Source organism: Pogona vitticeps, chromosome 1 (assembly GCF_051106095.1).
Source record: "Pogona vitticeps strain Pit_001003342236 chromosome 1, PviZW2.1, whole genome shotgun sequence".
In the NCBI taxonomy this organism is placed as follows: domain Eukaryota; kingdom Metazoa; phylum Chordata; class Lepidosauria; order Squamata; family Agamidae; genus Pogona; species Pogona vitticeps.
The window spans coordinates 178,418,933-178,437,041 of NC_135783.1; the positions used below are offsets into that span (position 1 = coordinate 178,418,933).

Here is an 18,109-nt window from a genome sequence, read left to right on the forward strand (position 1 = left end):
TAATATTTCCAAAAGTTTTATTTTGAAGTGTTTTTATAAAAATTATACCCAAAATACAGATACACCTAGTTAAACAGCAAGCAACAAAAATATACGGGAAACTAAGAAGCAGCTATGAAATCTATAGTGGGCTGAATTTCCTCCTGTTTGATTTTCTTGCTTTTCCTGGATGTCTCAGATGTTTTAGACATCTTCTTTCTCTTAGTTTTGTAGATAGGGGATCTAAGGAAGTCTGTAACTGTATATGGGTCACCACGTCTCAGCTTGCTAGAAGAGAGAAACAAACAAGAATGCAATACAAATTGTCACATGCACAATATCAGAGAGCTTGGAAAATTACTTCTTAAAGATAATTAGTTACAGCTCCAAGACATGTCTCTATAGCTAGTTACTATTAGAGTTATAATTTTAAAATAGTTTTTAATTTGAAAGGCACTAACAGAGAAACTTAGTTACTTTAAAAAATGCTACACATATTACAGCAGAAAGCATACCCAAATGCATGGGGAAATATATGAAAATAATTAAAACAGCTACAGTTACATCACAAAGGAAGTAAAGTTATCACTTATTTATTTACCGTCATGTTGTAACTTAGGGCAATTGGCTAGTTGTAACATGTCACTTCCTAGGTCCACAACACTGGTTTGCGTTCCAGAAATCAACATCTCAAGGAAAGGACTCCCATGTTTCAAACCATAGAAGCTTACTTTAGGGAAGCGGGTGCTTGGCTTTGCCTGTTTCTTGTACAACAATACTCAATATCCAACACAAAACAAACCTGTTAAGCTTGGGTTCTGCATAGGAAACTGCCTTGTTTCTCCGTCTGCTTGGAAGCACTGGTGACGCTTCAGGGGAGACGGAACTATGGGAATGTGGGTTGGCATTAGTCACATCTTTCAGAACGTTGTTCTCTGTGGGAAAAGTGAGGTAATGAAGTGATGGTTATACCATGCTTAAAGTCCCAGTTGAATCTCTTAATTAAAGCATCAGCTGTAAATTGAGAATTAAAAACTAGTCAATACTAGCTTCCAAACATGTTTGAGACAACATTTTCCAATGAGATCTAAAAGCAAGTCAGCAGTCTTCAAGGCATCCCTGCCTGGTAATTCGGCTCCTAAAGGGATGGTGGTGCATTCCTTACATGGGGTACCACTTCCAAACAACAGCAGCTAAGCTGACCAGGCCATTAACAAATCGGAGACAGGAAAATGTTGGGCAGAACCGTCGATCTGTTCTGCATGGACAAGAGAGAGGAGGAATGGGGTCTGTCAGCTACATCACCTACATGTGTCTATCCATACAGTTTCCCATATTTCTGTCCTACAAAACCACTAATACAGCAGTATAGAAAGCTTCTGTGGACATACCCTTAATAACTAATACTGTTCCCTGTAAACACACACACTTTTGAGTCAATACAGTGGTGCCTCACTTAACGGGCGCTCCGTTTGACGACGAAATCGCTAGACGCCGATGTTTTTGCAATCGCAAAATGATGTTCCCTATGGGGGAATTTCACTTTGCGACGATCAGTTCCCTGCTTTGGGAACCGATCATCGCAAAGTGATGATTTTCGGCCAGCTGATCGGCGGTTTCAAAATGGCCACCGGGTAAGCAAAATAGCCGCCCGCTCTTTTCTGGCACGGATTCCTTGCTACACAGGCAGCGAAAATGGCCGCGCTATGGAGGATCTTCGCTGGACGGTGAGTTTCAAGCCCCTAGGAACGCATTAATCGGGTTTTTATGTGTTTCTATGGGCTTTTTAAAATTGCATTACGATGTTTTCGTTTTACAGCGATTTCACTGGAACAAATTAACGTCGTAATGCGAGGCACCACTGTACATGAATTATAAATACTATTCTGTCCTTGTTATTAAATTGCCAATTTTCTGACATTTTATTGCAATTTATGGCTGATTTGTTATTAACTATCCCAGCTGATGCACAAGCATTAAAAGGGTGCTGTATACCTTTTTCACATAAAGAAATAAATAAAAGCTGATAAAGCTGAAAAAAGCCAAAGGCAAACTTGGAAGCAGTACATAGGATTCAAAAGCAGGAAATAAAAGTTTGCATAATATCCTAAACCTGTGCTTCTCAGAGTTTGGTGATAGAAGACTATAAGAACACAAAAAACATTTGGAGGTTTCTTCATTAGATCCCTGCCACAAATTGTTCACATCAAGAAAGCAAAGCATTACATCGTGTTGTTCACTTTCTGAATTGACTGAAGGTTTGGTGGAGGAGTGGGACAGCCACCCGTTCAACCAGAGACCATTCTGCTTTCCTTGCCTGCCTTTACCAGAAACATGTCATATGTCTACCATCCATTTCAGGTACATAGCAACAAAATATCTATTAACCAACATTGAGAATATCCTACTGGAGTGGCAGGATTCTAGGTTCATGTACCAACAGCTTGGGAAGTTACTTTTATGAAGAAAAATACAATACCATGTTGGTCATAAATAACGTATGCTTTGGGCTGCTCAGTGCCATCCCCAAAACCATGTTATGCTGCTTTAGTAATTCTTTTTAAAAGTAACTTCCCACATTCTGCCATGGACACCACCACTGCACAGAGGATGCAGGCAAAGACAGCTGAGAATATTAGACAGCCCAGCCCAAACCACCACTGGTTCACATCAGCCCGTTCTATCACTCACCATTTCCTTGGGATGTTGGGTCTTGTAAGGCTTTTTCAGGAGTTGCTAACACTGTCTTTTTCCGTCCTCTTCCAGAAACCACCCGCTTGGTGTAGTTTTTCTTGAAAGTTGCTGAGGTTGGAGACAAAGTCGAGTTTCTTCCAGGGTTTGAATTGCTTTTAGCATCTCCAAGCACAGAAGGCGAGTGCCCAGAAGGACAGGAATCTGGCAATATGGTCTCAGTAGAGTCCACAGCAGAAGACCTGGGAATGCTGGGGCCTGTGGCCACGGAAACAAACTGGAATGGAGCCTCAATCACATTCCCAGTAAGCACCTCTTGCTGAGTCCTAGAAGCTGGAACCCGGAGAAAATTCCACCCTAGCTGATCCTCTTGGCTGGTTTTCCCTTCCTCTGGACTTGGTAAAGAAGAACTGGAAGCAACACACACTTCTGATAGGTTTTTTATAGTGTAGGTTGTTCTCTTGTTTAACTTTGACTTGGCGTCTACCCGTTTCTTTACATCTTTCGCCTGGCTGCTCCCACCCAGATATACATTTTGTGAGGAGCTGCTGTTTGTTTGATTCAAATAAATGGTGCTCTGAGGGCCTGAGGATCTCTGAACCTTTTGTGGTTTCTTAGTTGAATTCCTCACTATATCATCAAAAGGATCATCATCATCATCCATGGAAACTGGAGGTGCTGGCGTCATGCTTTCTAGAGTGATTGCATTTGTTTGACTCAGGGACACTGTGCTCATTCTCAAATTAGTTTTCCTTTTTTTCACTCTCGAAGCATTTTCCATCGGCTGAAATAACTCAACGCTGGTTCTGCAATGCTCTCTCTGTGTGTCACCCTTTCCTGTTTTTGCTGCTTTGCTTTTGGGACCTTTCTTCACTTTACTTTCTTCTGGCTGAGTATGGGAATGCATGTTAACATCAAAGCATTCTCCCTCTGTCTCACCAAACTTAGGCACCATATCAAGTTCTTGAGTCTTTCTCTTTGATTTGATGCGCTTCACATTCAGCCCCAGAGTTGTTTCTTGGTTAGGAATTTCCTTTTGGATATCAGTTAAGTGTTGTGGACTAAAAGCACGAAGAGGTGCCTTACTGTTTAACAAGCTTGACCGTGAATTTGGAAACAAGCTGCTCAGCTCCTCTGAGTCTTCCAAATGTTTATTTCTTTTCGTTTCATGTGCAGAGGGGCTGCAATCATTCTTATGCTGCTGGGATCCTGGATCTATCACGTATGTCCTTCTGATGCCTCTGGTTTTATTAGAACACGACAAACGCTGCCCTCTGTGGCCACTGCTCATCTCATCTTGTTGAAATTGATTGCATAAAGTGGTAGTCTCTGGATTTTGGAAATGAATTTCTATATTCTTCTTTTTCTCCGAGAATGTTCTCAAAGGATTGCAGTCATTTACGTGGCTTGGATTCACCACAGAGGATCTTCTGCAAACTGTGATCCCATCAAAGTGTTTGGAACTATGCTCCTCCTTCCGACTGCAGCCATCTAGTGCCACTGTTTCTTCCAGAGGATCCATTTGCCTTGAATCTTCAGCAAACCATGCACTCTTAGGGGTTTTTTTCTTGCTGTTATTCAGTCTGTCAGTTTCGGGTGGTCTCAGAGCATCGTTGTAACTATCAACATTTCTTTTTTCCTGGTTATCCTTTGTTCCAGCACTCACTTTCTTTAGAGCTTTGGCTTCATTAGCTTTGATCTTTCTATAGTTTTTATTTTTGGAGCTCAGGGTAAGAAGCTCACCAACTTGACTGACTTCAAGTTTCTTTTTAGCAGTAGATTCTATTTCCGTTGGCCCTTGCAGGTCATCAAGTAACACGTTATCTGATGGTTCCACCTGACAATTGCTACCACCAGATGTATCAGATAATCCTGTTCTGCGCTTCTTTCTCTGTGTTACATGCTCATGTGGTAACACCACACTGTCGCTGCATGGCCTGGCGATGTCTTTGTCTTGCTCCATGCGGGAACCTTGGCTGAGGGCAGACAGTGAGCAGTTTCTGGAATTTTGTAGTGCGCTCGGAAGATTGTCTACAGTGACAAACCATTTAGAAGATTAGCACAAACAGAACTATTAAACCAGAGCCTAGAAATATGTTTTGGACCACAGCTTCAGAAATCTTCAGCCAGTTGTAGCTCCAAAACGAACAAACAAAACCCATTTCCAAGTTCTGCAGGAAGCACATTAGCCCATTTAGATACATGAAACCTTCCACACTGGCAAAAACAGACCAAATCAACTCAAGGAGAAAATCATTTCTATCTCTCTTCCTGTCCTTCCTATTTCTACTTCGAGCTGCTCCTGCCAGAGATACGGGTATGTGAAATAGTTTAGGAAAAGTACTGTTTGAAATGGAAAGAAGGCAACCCTACCCACATTTAGTGCAGCCCTCACACTATGATGCAACATTCAGACTTCCATGATGTCTCATTCAATGAATCGCTTTCCCATTCCGCCCCCCTAGACAGCCCACAAGTATTGTCACTTGGAATGCACAGATTCTGAGCAATGGAAGAAATTTAGTTCTTCTATATTAGAACATTCACAGAATTCTAATGGAACAAGCTAAACAGGACAGACATTTATATCCAATACCCAATACTGGACAGTAAGAGAATTCATTGTTTTCCAAGTACTGTATTGCGAAAGATATTTCCTCATGGGTTAAAAAAAATATATTCAATTTTACAGGGAGATTACAGAACACCTCTCTATGTCCCTTGCTAGGCCACGTTAAGAATAACTGGCCATAATTCTGGATTGGAGATTGAAAAATTAAGTAGAAAAATACAGACATAGTGCAGATGCAATCAAGAACATCTCTGTGGCTGGAAGAAAAAGAAAACTACAGTCCTTCCTATCTCCATGAAACAACCATACAGTCTTATTCTATCCATGTTTATAAAGGAGCAAATCTCATTGAGTTGCCTTTTTCCTAAAACAGCAATGTGTGTGTGCTATGCCCAGAACATGGCTTCCCAGTTACATGCACTATCAATAAACACAGAGCATGCTATGGCCTAAGGCAGAGGAATTCAAAGATAAAGCCGTAACATACCTGCAAACACTCTGCTCAAGTCAAGTGCCAAGGTAGTGCCATCCTCTTCACTTAACATTTGAACATGATTTCCACTGCTTGCTAATGACTCTTTGTGACAAGAAGAAAAGGGCTTTTCTGCAGTAGCAGGAGGCACACTGTCCCAAGACTTGCCCAAACCAAAAGCTGCCACACCTGAAGGGCGCATTGGCAAGCTTGGGACTGTGGCCATTCCTAAGCCTCTATCCTGTTCATTGTCATCGTCATCCACATGAGAGAGGGGGATTCTCAGAGATTTTGGTGCAGCTCTGAAGTGGGGAAGATTAAAAAAGAAAAAGCAGCAGTATATTCAAGAGCTTCAGTTCAAAATATAAAATAAATAGAAGGAAGTCTTCTGTTCACCAAACATACCCTTCCCCCAGAGTGCAAAGGGGATACAGTCTCCTTATCTTCTGATTCAGTTAACTGAGCCAAGGAAGATAGGAAGCTGTAAGCCCTCTGGGTCTTATTTATTTATTTATTATTTTATTAATTAAATTATACCCCGCCCCTCTAGACCATGTCTACCCAGCAGGAAAGGATTTTTTTGTGCATGCTCAGAAAATTTCAGGACTGAGCAGTGAGGCACAGACAACCCTACACCTCTCCAGTCAGCTTTCCGCTCCATGAGCTGCCCATCCTTCTTTACTGGCAAGGATTTACTGCTTTATCCATGCTGGTGGGCAGCAGTGAAGCCAGTCTCAACTTTCTTCATTTTCAAGTTAAGTGAGAGAGAGAGAGTGCATTTCAAAACTGTTGTACTTCTAAAATTTGCAACCCCGACCATCTAGAATGCTAAGCCCAGAATCCATTTGGGTAGAACATCAACCTTTTCTCTTGCAATGTGGGTTTACTCCAGAAACTTGGAATAAATGAGAGATCTTTACATGCAGACAAGAAATGCCCAGGCAATGATCCCCATTCATGTTCTCCAAATGGTGTTAAATAACAGGTGGAAAAATGCGGCCATAAGCTAAGCTCATTTGCACATCTCATTAAAATCATAAATTTAAACTTCCTTAATTGTTCTTAGCAGAATGTGTTTCTATACATACTGAGAAAGGCAGTTGACACCGTCCTGGTTGCCTGCAATACTATCAGTCCAGTGATGTTCCTCGTCGTTCAGTAATGAAGAGGATGACATGTTCTGCAGGGTTGGGATAACAGGGGGAATATGGAAGAGACTGGTAAAATCTGCCTCTTAAACAACAACACTCAATTCAAGAGAATTAGAGGAAAGGCTGGGAGACTATGAGGAGTTCTCCCCTTCAAATGAAGGACAAACATTCTACTTCTACCCAGGAACCTGATAAAAAGAGACAGACATTCTCAACAGATGAAACTGACCAGCTCGCTCACCTCAGAAAATCTGCTCAGCTTCAAAGCAGCTTGCAAATGTCTGTTCATAAGTTGCTGCAGTTCACCTACACATTTGTTCTGCATCAGACAAAAAAAGAGTACTTTTAAAGACTACTCAGAATTTCACAGTGTCTTTTTTTAATATCAATTAAGCATGGAAAATCAAAGACCAACTGGTAAAATCTACCAAATTTTAAAGGAATGACTCTAATATACTGTACATCTAATGTTCGCATTTGGATTATTTCTTTATCCCTTAAAGTATCTATTGTATAGTACCTTGACCAAATCATAATAACCACTATTGCTAAGTCTTCAAATATATGTAAGCCGCAAAACTACACCTTCCTGAGTTAATAAAATCAAAGACTAGGTGCCTACATCTTCCTGACCATCAAATAAACAAAATGAAATCTGTACTCCACAAACATGATGCTGAAAAAAATGCACCACAGAGATACAAAGCAGGGCTGCAGATACCATACCACGGAGGAGAGCTTTTGACGCAGGCAAGCATTTTCAAAGTGGCACAGCTCCACCTCTTTCTGCAGGATCATCTTGTCATCTGTGAGCCTTTGAGCCGCTATCTTTGCAGCGCTGAGAGCCAGGGCCAAGGCTTTGTTGTTCTGCTTGAGGGTGATCTTAATGATAGAGGAGTTGTCTAGAGTGGTGAAAAAAATAAGTACATTGTCTTTGGTTTACTTCATACGCACTTTTGCTGCAAACTTGTCAGGATATGAACATAACACCAGAGTCTTACATCCTAAACTTTGGGAAATTTGAATCAACTTGTGAAAATCATCGCCTGTCCCTCCTCAAAGCTGCAGTCTACTTCTCTGGGCTCTCTGGCTCAGGAACCCCCGGCCTCTCAAAAGGTAGGCATCGGCATCTGCTCCAAAAACATTCCTCGGGAAGAATGGAAATCAGGTTGCCCCTTTTTGCCAGAATGGATGCAAGAGATTTTCTCCTTCAGCTCCACAATAATATGACTGCTCTACAGCAGTGGTTCCCAACCTTGGGTTCCTTAAATGTTCTTGGACTACAACTTCTGTAATTACCACTTTCAACTCAGAAATAATAGCTTCTCTCATACATGATGAAGATGGAGGAAGTATCTTGGCAGGGCTACATTCTGTGGGAATAGTAGGGCATTATGGTCTCCCTGCCAATTATGACCCAGACAGGGTGCTTGTCAGGAAACTACCAGACTCCACATTTACAAAAAATTAATGGATAATTAGCTAGAAATCACATATTAGGCATAAATCATTCAGATAACTGATTTATTAGGCTATGTTGTGTTTATAACTTGCCAACAGTGTTTACATGGTTGGCACTTCCAACATGAATATGTAGCATCTTAGCCAAAGGCAGCCTATATGTTGCAAGTTAGATGTGTGACTTAACCACTAATAAGATTGTCACACATACACTATGGCAATCACAGTACAAGATAATACTCGTGAGGAGTCTATGAACATTGGTTCCCAGATAAATAAGCAGTACTACTGTAGATGAATCCATCCAACAGCCTTATCTTGTACCCACAACTGATGTGCTTAGCTCAGCACTTTCCAGCATAACAGGGACCAGTTCTCTAAAATTACAGACTAAGGTCTTCATCAGCCCTCTTACTCTCAGTCTTTTAATTTTTAAAATTACTTTTAAACACTGTGACTTACTTATTGTTTTGGCTCTGATCTTGGATGCAAGAGAAACATTCAATTTTGATGTCTTTAAAACACCATGTTTCTTTTCTTTCATCCGTCCCTTAACTCCATTCACAGAAAACAGGGAGGATGTCTCTCCAGTTTCTTGGAGCGACATTTTCCAGACAGTTTTGTCAGCTGTTCAGAAAAGAAGAATCATAAACATCAGACACCTGCTTCTTTTCATACTCCGCTATGGTTATCGATACTTGCATCACCCTGCTTCAGTTTGCAAGATACTACACAGTCTTTAGCTTGTTCCACCTTTTGAGATGGGTCACAATTAGTCTAATTTCACAGAAAGTTAAAGCCACAGTGTTATAGACTGTGAACCATTATACAGAGAACCATTTCAAATGTAATGTGAAACCATGGTTTGTGCTAACAAAAATTTATAATGTATGCCATAGTTTGTGCTTCAAAACTTATAATAAGACAATAATTTAAGATTACATATATTTCTCATTTTTTTCCTTTTATCGCTATCCAATTTCAAAAGCTCTTAAATTCAATCCAAACCATAATGCAACAGCCTCTTCAAGGAAGGCAAAACTTGTCAATTCCCAGTGAAGTCTGGTGTTATTACAAATCTAAGTTTGCAAACGATATGATCTGAGACTTTGGTTTGTCAAACACAAAAAACCTTTTGTAAGCAGCATCAGATAATTTGAGACCATTTCATATTAACAATCCATGGTTTGTTTCCCACAATGTACAATCAATCAAAGTGCAAATAAAGACTTAGATTCAGCTTAACTGCACTGAGACCAAATCTGGCAAGTTCAATTTGTGGTCTCTTAACAACTGAAAAACAAAATAATTTTTCTCTGCATAATCTGATTAATAATAGGAAAGAATACACAAAAAGTTACCCCATAATTTACTTTTTATGAAGTTAAAAGACCAATGCAAGAATACATTTACCTACAGTACATCAGCTTTCATTCTTCCTCGGGCTGATATCTGTAACAGTATTTCCCAGACGTGCACGAGTTATTCAGACAAGAAAAAGATGCAGCACTTGTATTAACTAAACACAGAAACATTTAGCAGAAATTTTGAAGCCTGCACTGTCCCAATTGTGCCTTGGGGGGGCCAACTGTAACACTATGACACTTTTTCACACAACAGGTTATGCAACAGTCCCGGTGTATCCAGAGATATGCTCTGCAAGTGAAAGTTTGTAAAGTAAAACTATTTACTATGTAGCAAATTCCAATCAAGTGGACAAAAGATAACCACCATAAAAGTAGATAGGCAGCCTAGGATGGCAGGGCTGGCATGTTACATTAGGACTGGGAAGTCTAGATTAAAAACCCCTTTCAGTGCTAACAATAATTGTGTGTCATCAAGTGAATTCTGATTTACAGTAACTCTTGTTCATGGTTTCCCAGGGAGAGAGTACTGAAAAGTGGGTTGCCCTTCCCTTCTTCTGGGGGCGCCCTGGGGCTGTGCAGCTCCCCCAAAGCTACTTACACAGCTGGGGCCTTTCTCCCAAGAGAAGCCAGATACCGAGACCCCTGAGGTATCCAGCCACCTCTTCGGTGATGAAGCCCCTGAATAATCTTGGGCCAGTCATCATAACGAACCCTCCCAGGGTTGTTGTGAAAAGAAAGGAGGGGGGGGAGAGAAAGCATTAGATCCAAGCAACCCATGAATCGTAGCAAATTGATCCCCAATTATTCCAGGGAGAAACAAACGCCAGGACAGACTGTATCTGCATTTTTTTCTATGAAATAAATACGGCGTTAGTTCCTTTATTTACCTGCTGTCGTTTTTTAAGTCCGATAGTTTTTTTGGATTTAAAAGATGCAAGAAGGGAAATAAACGTGGAAGTGCCTCTTTTCATGGGAAAGACGAGGGGCTAGTTTTTTATATTCGTCCTTCCCCCCCCCCCATTATCAGTACCATTACCCGATTAAAGATGAAGGAAAAACCGTTGTCCACTTACCAGTACGCCTAAAACCGGCCAAAGCTCAAACTCACTTCGTTTCCCCCCCCCACCTCCCGCTATAATCGTTTAAACGAACACAATTTCCGGTTACCCAGAATTATGGGAAGTGTAGTTTGACTTTATTTCCGGGTGGGACTTCGTGCTTGCCGTTGTTGCTGACTGCTTTAATAAGTTATCCCTATAAAAGTTATACTAAAATGGAGGGTTTTTTTCCCCTTTCTTTTTTGTATGTTTTATTTTTTATATCATTATCTAATGGTAAAATACAAATCCGACAGCCTTCCGTTTGCTTCCTGTAGCAGCGTCACCCCGACATCATCCCTCTCTGAGTGGTTTTTTCGTTTGAATTTCGTCACGTGATCTGTTTCAAATCTCCTTTTGGTCGGAGGCTTCCGTGCCCAGCGAAGGAGGAAAGCGCTTGGCTGGGAGCTGCTGTTGTCATGACAACGGCTGCTCTTCTCCAAGGGCTCCTGACCTGTTACGCGAGAGGAAAATGAAGTCCGAAGAATCATTGATCCTAATTCAAGAAGTTATCCAAAACTGCAAGAGTGAATGAAGGTGCTACTTGACGGGATGAATGACGTATTGATAGAAGAAAAAAAATCGTTTTAAAAAGACGTGGCTGAAGACTTCTAAGAGAAGACTGTAGCACTCTTTGAAAAGCTTAAGCGCAAGAAGCTCAATGTTGCTGAAGTCGCACAGTCTGAAATTGCTCAGAAATAAAAGCTACAGACAGTACTAGAAAAAGAAATCAATGAAACTCTTAAACTTCCTCCAGGGGGCATCAAGTGGATCGCTGATTCTGTCCATGCTGGAAGTCTAATTGCAATACTGCACGTTTTGGCTGCTGTATCACAATACTTTCAGGCCCCAATCAGACTGCCAGATCATGTGGCTATTCAAGTTGTGGTGGTCCAGAAACATCAAGAATTCTCCAATCCCAACAAATCTAGGAGGCAATAAATGGTACTACTGAGGCACTGTCAGGACGGCATGAATGAGATGCATTTAACACACGGTTTGACCATGCTCCAAACAAGCCCAAAGTTGTGAAAAGACGCTCATAGCTTATGTGAATAAATACCTGAATTTGGAGATGGAATTTACCTCCTGATGGGTCTTCTTAAAACCTATTTTGAACCTCTTCATAGCTTTTTCTTGACTTCTGATAGTTTTGAACAAAAGATGCTCAATGTGTCATTTGCATTTGAATTGATTCAAGATGGGGAGTTGGGAAAACTAAAGCCAAGGGCAGAAAGGATACTGGTGATCTGTAACAGCAGCAAACAACAACAACAACAAACACTCAGCAGCTTTTTCTTCATCATTTTGTTGAGGACTGATCAACTGGTGAAAATGTAGCTGGATGCACTGTTAAAAGCCAACAGCCATAAGCAGCTTGAAGGTTGCAAGTTGCCTATGAAGGAATTATGGTTTACAGAATTAACATCAAGTCTGTAACATTTATAAAGCGGAGAGTTAACACCAAGACTCAGAACAGCTGTGAAATGTTCAAACTGAGCTTTGAGTTTGCTAGGCCTGAATATTTTGAGAATTGTGTAATGCTTAGCACCGCCATCTCCAGATAAGAGTATTGGTGGGGTCAGGATGGCCTTGAAAGCAAAGGAGAGTGAGGAGTCCTTGCACCCAGAGCAGTACTAATTAACTGGTACAGCTAGAGCCTATTAAATGCAGCCTTCTGATTGCTGGTCTCTTAGCACTGTGGTCGGAGAGATGATGGAATTTAAGAGATAGTTAGAGCGAATCACCCTCCATCATGGACTGATCATCATGACTTAGTGTGTTCACACTATGCTATCTGCTATGAAAGACTACATGTTTGTGAGTATAGCTTGGAGAGACAGATTTCATTGTTTTCTGTGGGAAATAATGCCTCTATAAGCTCTGCATATGTTACCTGGTGGTTTTTATAATCATGGCTGAAATTATTGAAACTTTTTGCTGTGCTTTGCCCTTGTGACATTTGCCACGTGGCCCCTACTTGTTTCACCAAACAAAGAGCTCACGCTATGTCATCCCACCAGCTGACACCAATTGTGACGTCCACCCCTTTGATGCACCTATGTGTTGTGTCCTCTCAAAGGTTTCAGTCTTCTCTTTTCCTCACTGCCACCAGTGGATTTCCTTTATCCACAATATAAAAGACTTTAGTCTACACTTGTCTAGTAACTACCAACAGAACTTATTTATTGAAGTATATTAAATTTAATCAGAATCACGGATGTTCTTTATTCAATGCATACAATCAAATCATCAAAATGTCATATATCTTGCCACATACCCAAACACCACCTGCTCTAAAACGCTGTACTGCAGCTAAAACTGTGCTCACGACCTGGGGTTCAAATCCCAGGTAGCCGGCTCAAGGTTGACTCAGCCTTCCATCCTTCCGAGGTCGGTAAAATGAGTACCCAGCTTGCAATGTGTAGCCTGTATAATTAAAAATTGTAAACCGCCCGGAGAGTGCTTGTAGCGCTATGGGGCGGTATATAAGTCCAATAAATAAATAAATAATATTCTCTCTCTCGCTGTCTCTCTTCAAATTCTATATCTCCCCTCCTTCATCTCTTCTGCCAAACCTTCTTATTTGCGCTGACTCTGCCCCTCCACTCCTCTCATAGACTCATGCAAATGAGATCCTGAATATGAGTGACAGGAGTGACGTGGGGCAATTGTCACAGCCACTTCTTACCTTTTAATAATATAATAAAATTTTACCTAAGCTGTAGTTTATTGAGCCAGCTGCAAAGGGGTTGAAGGTGCTAACACAGTGTCTGAGGATGCTCGAAAATTTTGAAGTTTGTGGCCAGCCCCAACCTAAGCTTGTCACTTTTTAATATAGCTTTCCTTTAAAACACTAGCCATTAACGAGAGGCGGGGCTTTGTTGCGGTGCTGCCAGTAGCTCCAGAGAAGAGCTCTCTGGGAAAAACTGGAACTGTCCGGTCCGGGATCCCCTTTTTGAAATGGGGATCGAAGGAGAGTCTAGGAGAATTCTTTCTGAAGCAGATGGTGAGCAGAAGAAGAAGAATGGGAGGCAAACCCGTACTTCTTCCATCTGAAGAAATATCCGAGGACGGATTGGAGACAGGGAGCCATAGTATTGGCACTGAGCCGTAAGTAACCCTTTACCGGGGGAGAAGAGAACAACCAATATAAGCTTAAAATATAAAACAACTAAGTAAGCTGAAGCCTTTGATTTATGAAACAGCCCATTAAGCTGGAAATAAGAATGAAAATATTTGGCTGAAAGAAGAAAAGCAGTGGCGAACCTATCTTATCAGTCTGCTTCAAAAGCATAATTAAATTGTAAACCACCCAGAGAGTGCTTGAAGCGCTATGGGGCGGTATATAAGCAGCACGCTTTGCTTTGCTTTGCTTTCTCCTTCCCAAGTGAACTCTTAATACAGCAGGCTGGTTTCAAAGCCAAGAGAATGAGACGGAAAAATAAATCTTATGTTTCTGGAAAAGAATCCCAGACGGTAATACCATCGGACAGGATTTAAGAGACTTGTGTTTTGTGAATGCAGTTTGGCTTGGACATATTTCTCTTTTCCCTTTCCTGGACTCTGTGAATTTTTAATAACAGAATCTGGTGGTTTTCTGGAGAAGAAAGAAGGAGCTGACGTGGTGGACTGGACTGAGGAGTATCAATGGGTTAATGGAAAGATCATAAGACGGGCTTCAAGGACAACTACTGGACAGTCTGAGACTCTGTGATTGTTGTTTGGTTTTTTGGACTGCATGTGAGTCTGATAATAGTAGCTTGCTAAACTCTGGAGAAGAAGAAATAATTGTGCCACGGTTCTATTTGATTTTGAATTTGCTGGGTTAAAAGTTGATTTTTATAATATTTGGATAAAGATTGGAGGGAGATCTAAGGGGAGGTTTATGATTAGGGGTTTGGATTGTTGATAAAATTGTGGAAACTGTTGAATCTAAGGGGGTGATCATTGTGGTTAAGGACATAGTATCATCTATACAAACCCCACTCATTGGAAAGCCTGAGATGGCCTCCAAAAATTTAAGACATCAAATGGAGACTTGGTCTGTTCAGTCCCAAAGTTTTGGAATAGTGGTACAAGAAATAGAAAAGGAATGGCAGATTACTATGCAAAAGACAATAATAACAGGGTTTCAGCAAGTGAATGAAGGTCTTAGCAAAATAGAAGATCTAATGAAAGAGGTGACATTAGATACCAAACAGCACTTAACTGAAGTTGTACAAACTTTAGAACTGTCCTTATCGGGCATGACACCATGTAACATAGATGGGATAGAGAGTTATCCAGTGACCTATGCAGCTTCCAAAATTAAAAAGCACTATGTTAAAAATCCCAAGAAAGCAGAGATACTGAAACAAGAGAATCTTATTGTGAAAATATGGGAAGTGATAAAAAATGGATATTCTGTCAGATGGGCTGAAGGACTGTTCAATGCAAAAGGAAACTGAACGATGGGATGTATTGTAGAAATGGCTGCAGTTACCAGATAGTGTTGGAGTAACATAGAATTAAACTAAAATTAAATGATAAGATGAAAGCAGGAGGGTAATCAAACTGTGCAAAAGCAAAAAGTTGATTTGTTATTGTAATATGAATTGATCGGATGATTGTATACTCTTGTGTTCTCCTGTCCCCCCTAACCCTTTTCCCCTCTTCCCTATTCCCCCTTACTTTTTGTATACCCTACCCTGTCCTTAAATAAATAATTAAAAAATTAGCCACACCAGATCCAGTGGTTAAAGAATGAAAAATTATATTCTCTTCATTACAAAGTGACTTCAGCTTGGGAACACATCTAAGCTTCAGTCCTTCAGTTACAATAACCCAAAAATACACCCTCTTTCTTCTGTCACACTTTTCTTTTGCCTTTTCTTCCAGCTCTCCTTCAGGCTCCAGGAATTGGCTGGCCAAATGCACCACCCAGCCAATCACCTTGCTTCCCTGTTATTAAGCAGATTAGTCAGGGTTACCATCACAAAGTGTTTTGGGTTACTTCAAGTTTTGTGGATGGGGTTGGTTTGCAACTGGGAGCAACAACCTCCTTGTGTGTATTTTCCCTGAGACAGAGACTGAGAGTGTCCTAGGGAAGGCACAGGCCTCAGGAGGCATTTTCCAACCATTAGTGTGCTGATCTCCAGGACGTAACCTATCCAGACAAAGAAGATAGTGTGTCTGAATGGTGAGAGGAACCCCTCTGTGGGTAAGTAAATACTTTAAATTGTCCATATGTGATCTGAAGTATTTTGTGTTGGTCCTCTTCTGTAGTTTTATACTTCATTTGTTATTTCAATCTCTGCCTTTTTTTTTTCTTGTTTAAATAATAGATAGTGGTGGGGAGTGGAAGCAACTTTTTTAAAAAAAGGTCCAGCAGATCATTAATGTTGGTGTGCACAGTTCTTTGTTATGTGAGTTTTAACACATGGCAGCAATCAAAATTATTGAAGATAGAATGGGAGTTTAAGAGCCGGAAAGGAAATGGAGAATTACTCTCATTCCCTCTACCTTGTGAGCCTGCTCAGATGTTAAGATTACCAGGAGAGGCCTGTCTCTTAGTCCCACCACCCTCACGGGTACATTTGGTGAGGATATGGAAGACAGCCTTCTCTGTTGCTGTTTCCAGATGTTGGAACTCCTTCCCATAAGAGGCCAGGCTCTTTCCTGACCTTCTGCAAGAAGGCCATCCTTTCTCTTCAGGCAAGTTTTCCCTGAGTGAACAGCTGCCAAGTGGTGGTTTTTTAAATGGATGCTTGCACCTTACACTGCTTTAAATGTGTTTTTGTGCTGCTTTTGTTTACTGTTTTTTTTTGGGGGGGTATCTGATCCTTTTTAGTATTTGCATATTTACTGTTTTTAGGTTTTAGTATTCTTTTAAAGATATAAGCTGTCTTGGGTCCTTCCTAAGGAAAAAGGAAGGGCTGAAGTATTTTAAATAAATAAATGCCTTTCAAAACACTAGAAACCCAAAATGTGTAACCCAGGTGAGTTTTCATGGCATTAATTCTCCTAGCATGTAGATGTCTTCCTGAAACATAATTTAAAGCAGTTGCAACAGCTTAGACTTGATTATCTACCTGTCACAGCTATTTGAAAGGCAGAAATTCAATAGGTAAAGACCTTTCTTCCTCCCAAAGCATCTCTCAAACGATGGACTTTTCCAGGGCCAAGTGACTTCAAAAAAATCATCAATTACAATCAGTTGCCAATATTGGAAGTTTTAATGTAGCAACAATTTACTTCTCTGCTTATAGTAAGTAAAAGACAATGTTCGTTATCTGAAAGAAACCATGAGAATGCTACAGGCTGCTGCCTGTCATGCCAAGCACAAGCTCCATTGTGCTCGCCTTAAAACCCAGAAACATGGGAGGCAGCAGCATTTGGAAGACAGACCTCCGCAAAATATAAATGGTAACTGCTACCAGGTAAAAAACAAAAGGAGCAAAGTTATCTCTTGTTAAATTCTAGCCGATGTCGCTTGATTATATCTACATTCATTTAGAAAGGACTTAATGGTAAATAACATGGTTTCTAATGCCTTAAAGAACTGCTGGATAGTGCCATGGTTTAGTTAGCTGGCTGGGGAACCCACTGTTGAGAGTTCGATTCCTCACTGTGCTGACTCCCTGATAGGGGCTGGGATCTAAAAGGTCCCTTCCAGCTCTGCAGTTCAAAGATATAATTCTAAGGTTTGTGCTAATCTGATTATAAGTATAATGATTCATATGACAGAAAAATGCAACATAGTGACTGAAATCCTGTTCATTACACCTGCCAATAATGTCACTGGCAAAACATTCAATGATGATTTTTTTCCCAGTTAAAAAGTTTTTGTAGGCATGCTGTAGCACACCCATTCGCTTACTTTGTTTCCAATAGAACATGCCTAGGCTGACTTACTGCCGGAATTCAGTACGTACTTAAAGTTAGGCTGATAGCGTTACACCAACAGAAAACATATGAAGTCTGCATGGCCTCTTGGTTCCTGCTCCATGTTACATGTGTACTTTTATATTGTTCAAATATTTTGATTAATAAGGTAAACAGTCAGATACCTGCTCAAAGAAATAAAATTAAGACTCAGCTGGTGGCTATCGCTGCTGATTCAAAGGAAATTCCAATGGCTCTCTCTTATTCAGCAGAAAATATTTGTTTTGGAAACAAGATGCCTATTTTTGCAATTGAAGTTGGGGATACAATGTTTCTCTGTGGGCTTTGCTCTGGTAGAGAAACCTCAGAATTGCAAAGCCAAATGTGCTTTGGCAAACGAGCAGAGCCAATAGCCTTTTAACTTTATTTTGCTCAACTTGTCAGGTTAGCCC

At 40.7% G+C, this 18,109-nt stretch overlaps 1 protein-coding gene and 1 pseudogene across 4 annotated transcripts; one reads left to right on the forward strand and one right to left on the reverse strand.

The window, feature by feature from the left end:
* On the reverse strand, nucleotides 1–10,847 carry LOC110072396 (uncharacterized). Of its 3 annotated transcripts, none has more exons than XM_020780716.3 (10): nucleotides 10,767–10,838; nucleotides 9,740–9,778; nucleotides 8,789–8,953; nucleotides 7,592–7,767; nucleotides 7,107–7,184; nucleotides 6,803–6,894; nucleotides 5,730–6,016; nucleotides 2,671–4,701; nucleotides 782–914; nucleotides 1–267 (listed from the first exon to the last, which is right to left on the reverse strand). In XM_020780716.3, the coding sequence occupies exons 3-10, from the start codon at nucleotides 8,931–8,933 to the stop codon at nucleotides 102–104; spliced, it is 3,108 nt and encodes a 1,035-aa protein (XP_020636375.3). In that variant the 5' UTR covers nucleotides 8,934–8,953; nucleotides 9,740–9,778; nucleotides 10,767–10,838; the 3' UTR covers nucleotides 1–101. The 3 variants fall into 3 exon arrangements, with proteins under 3 accessions (XP_020636375.3, XP_078233441.1, XP_020636376.3); XM_078377315.1 differs by having other exon boundaries at nucleotides 9,744–9,778; nucleotides 10,767–10,790; XM_020780717.3 differs by lacking the exon at nucleotides 9,740–9,778 and having other exon boundaries at nucleotides 10,767–10,847.
* On the forward strand, nucleotides 9,925–12,747 carry LOC140703215 (alpha-parvin-like; annotated as a pseudogene). Its single transcript, XR_013542377.1, has 2 exons — nucleotides 9,925–9,994; nucleotides 11,257–12,747. The product of XR_013542377.1 is annotated as an alpha-parvin-like (transcript).
* The last annotated feature ends 5,362 nt before the right edge of the window (nucleotides 12,748–18,109 follow it).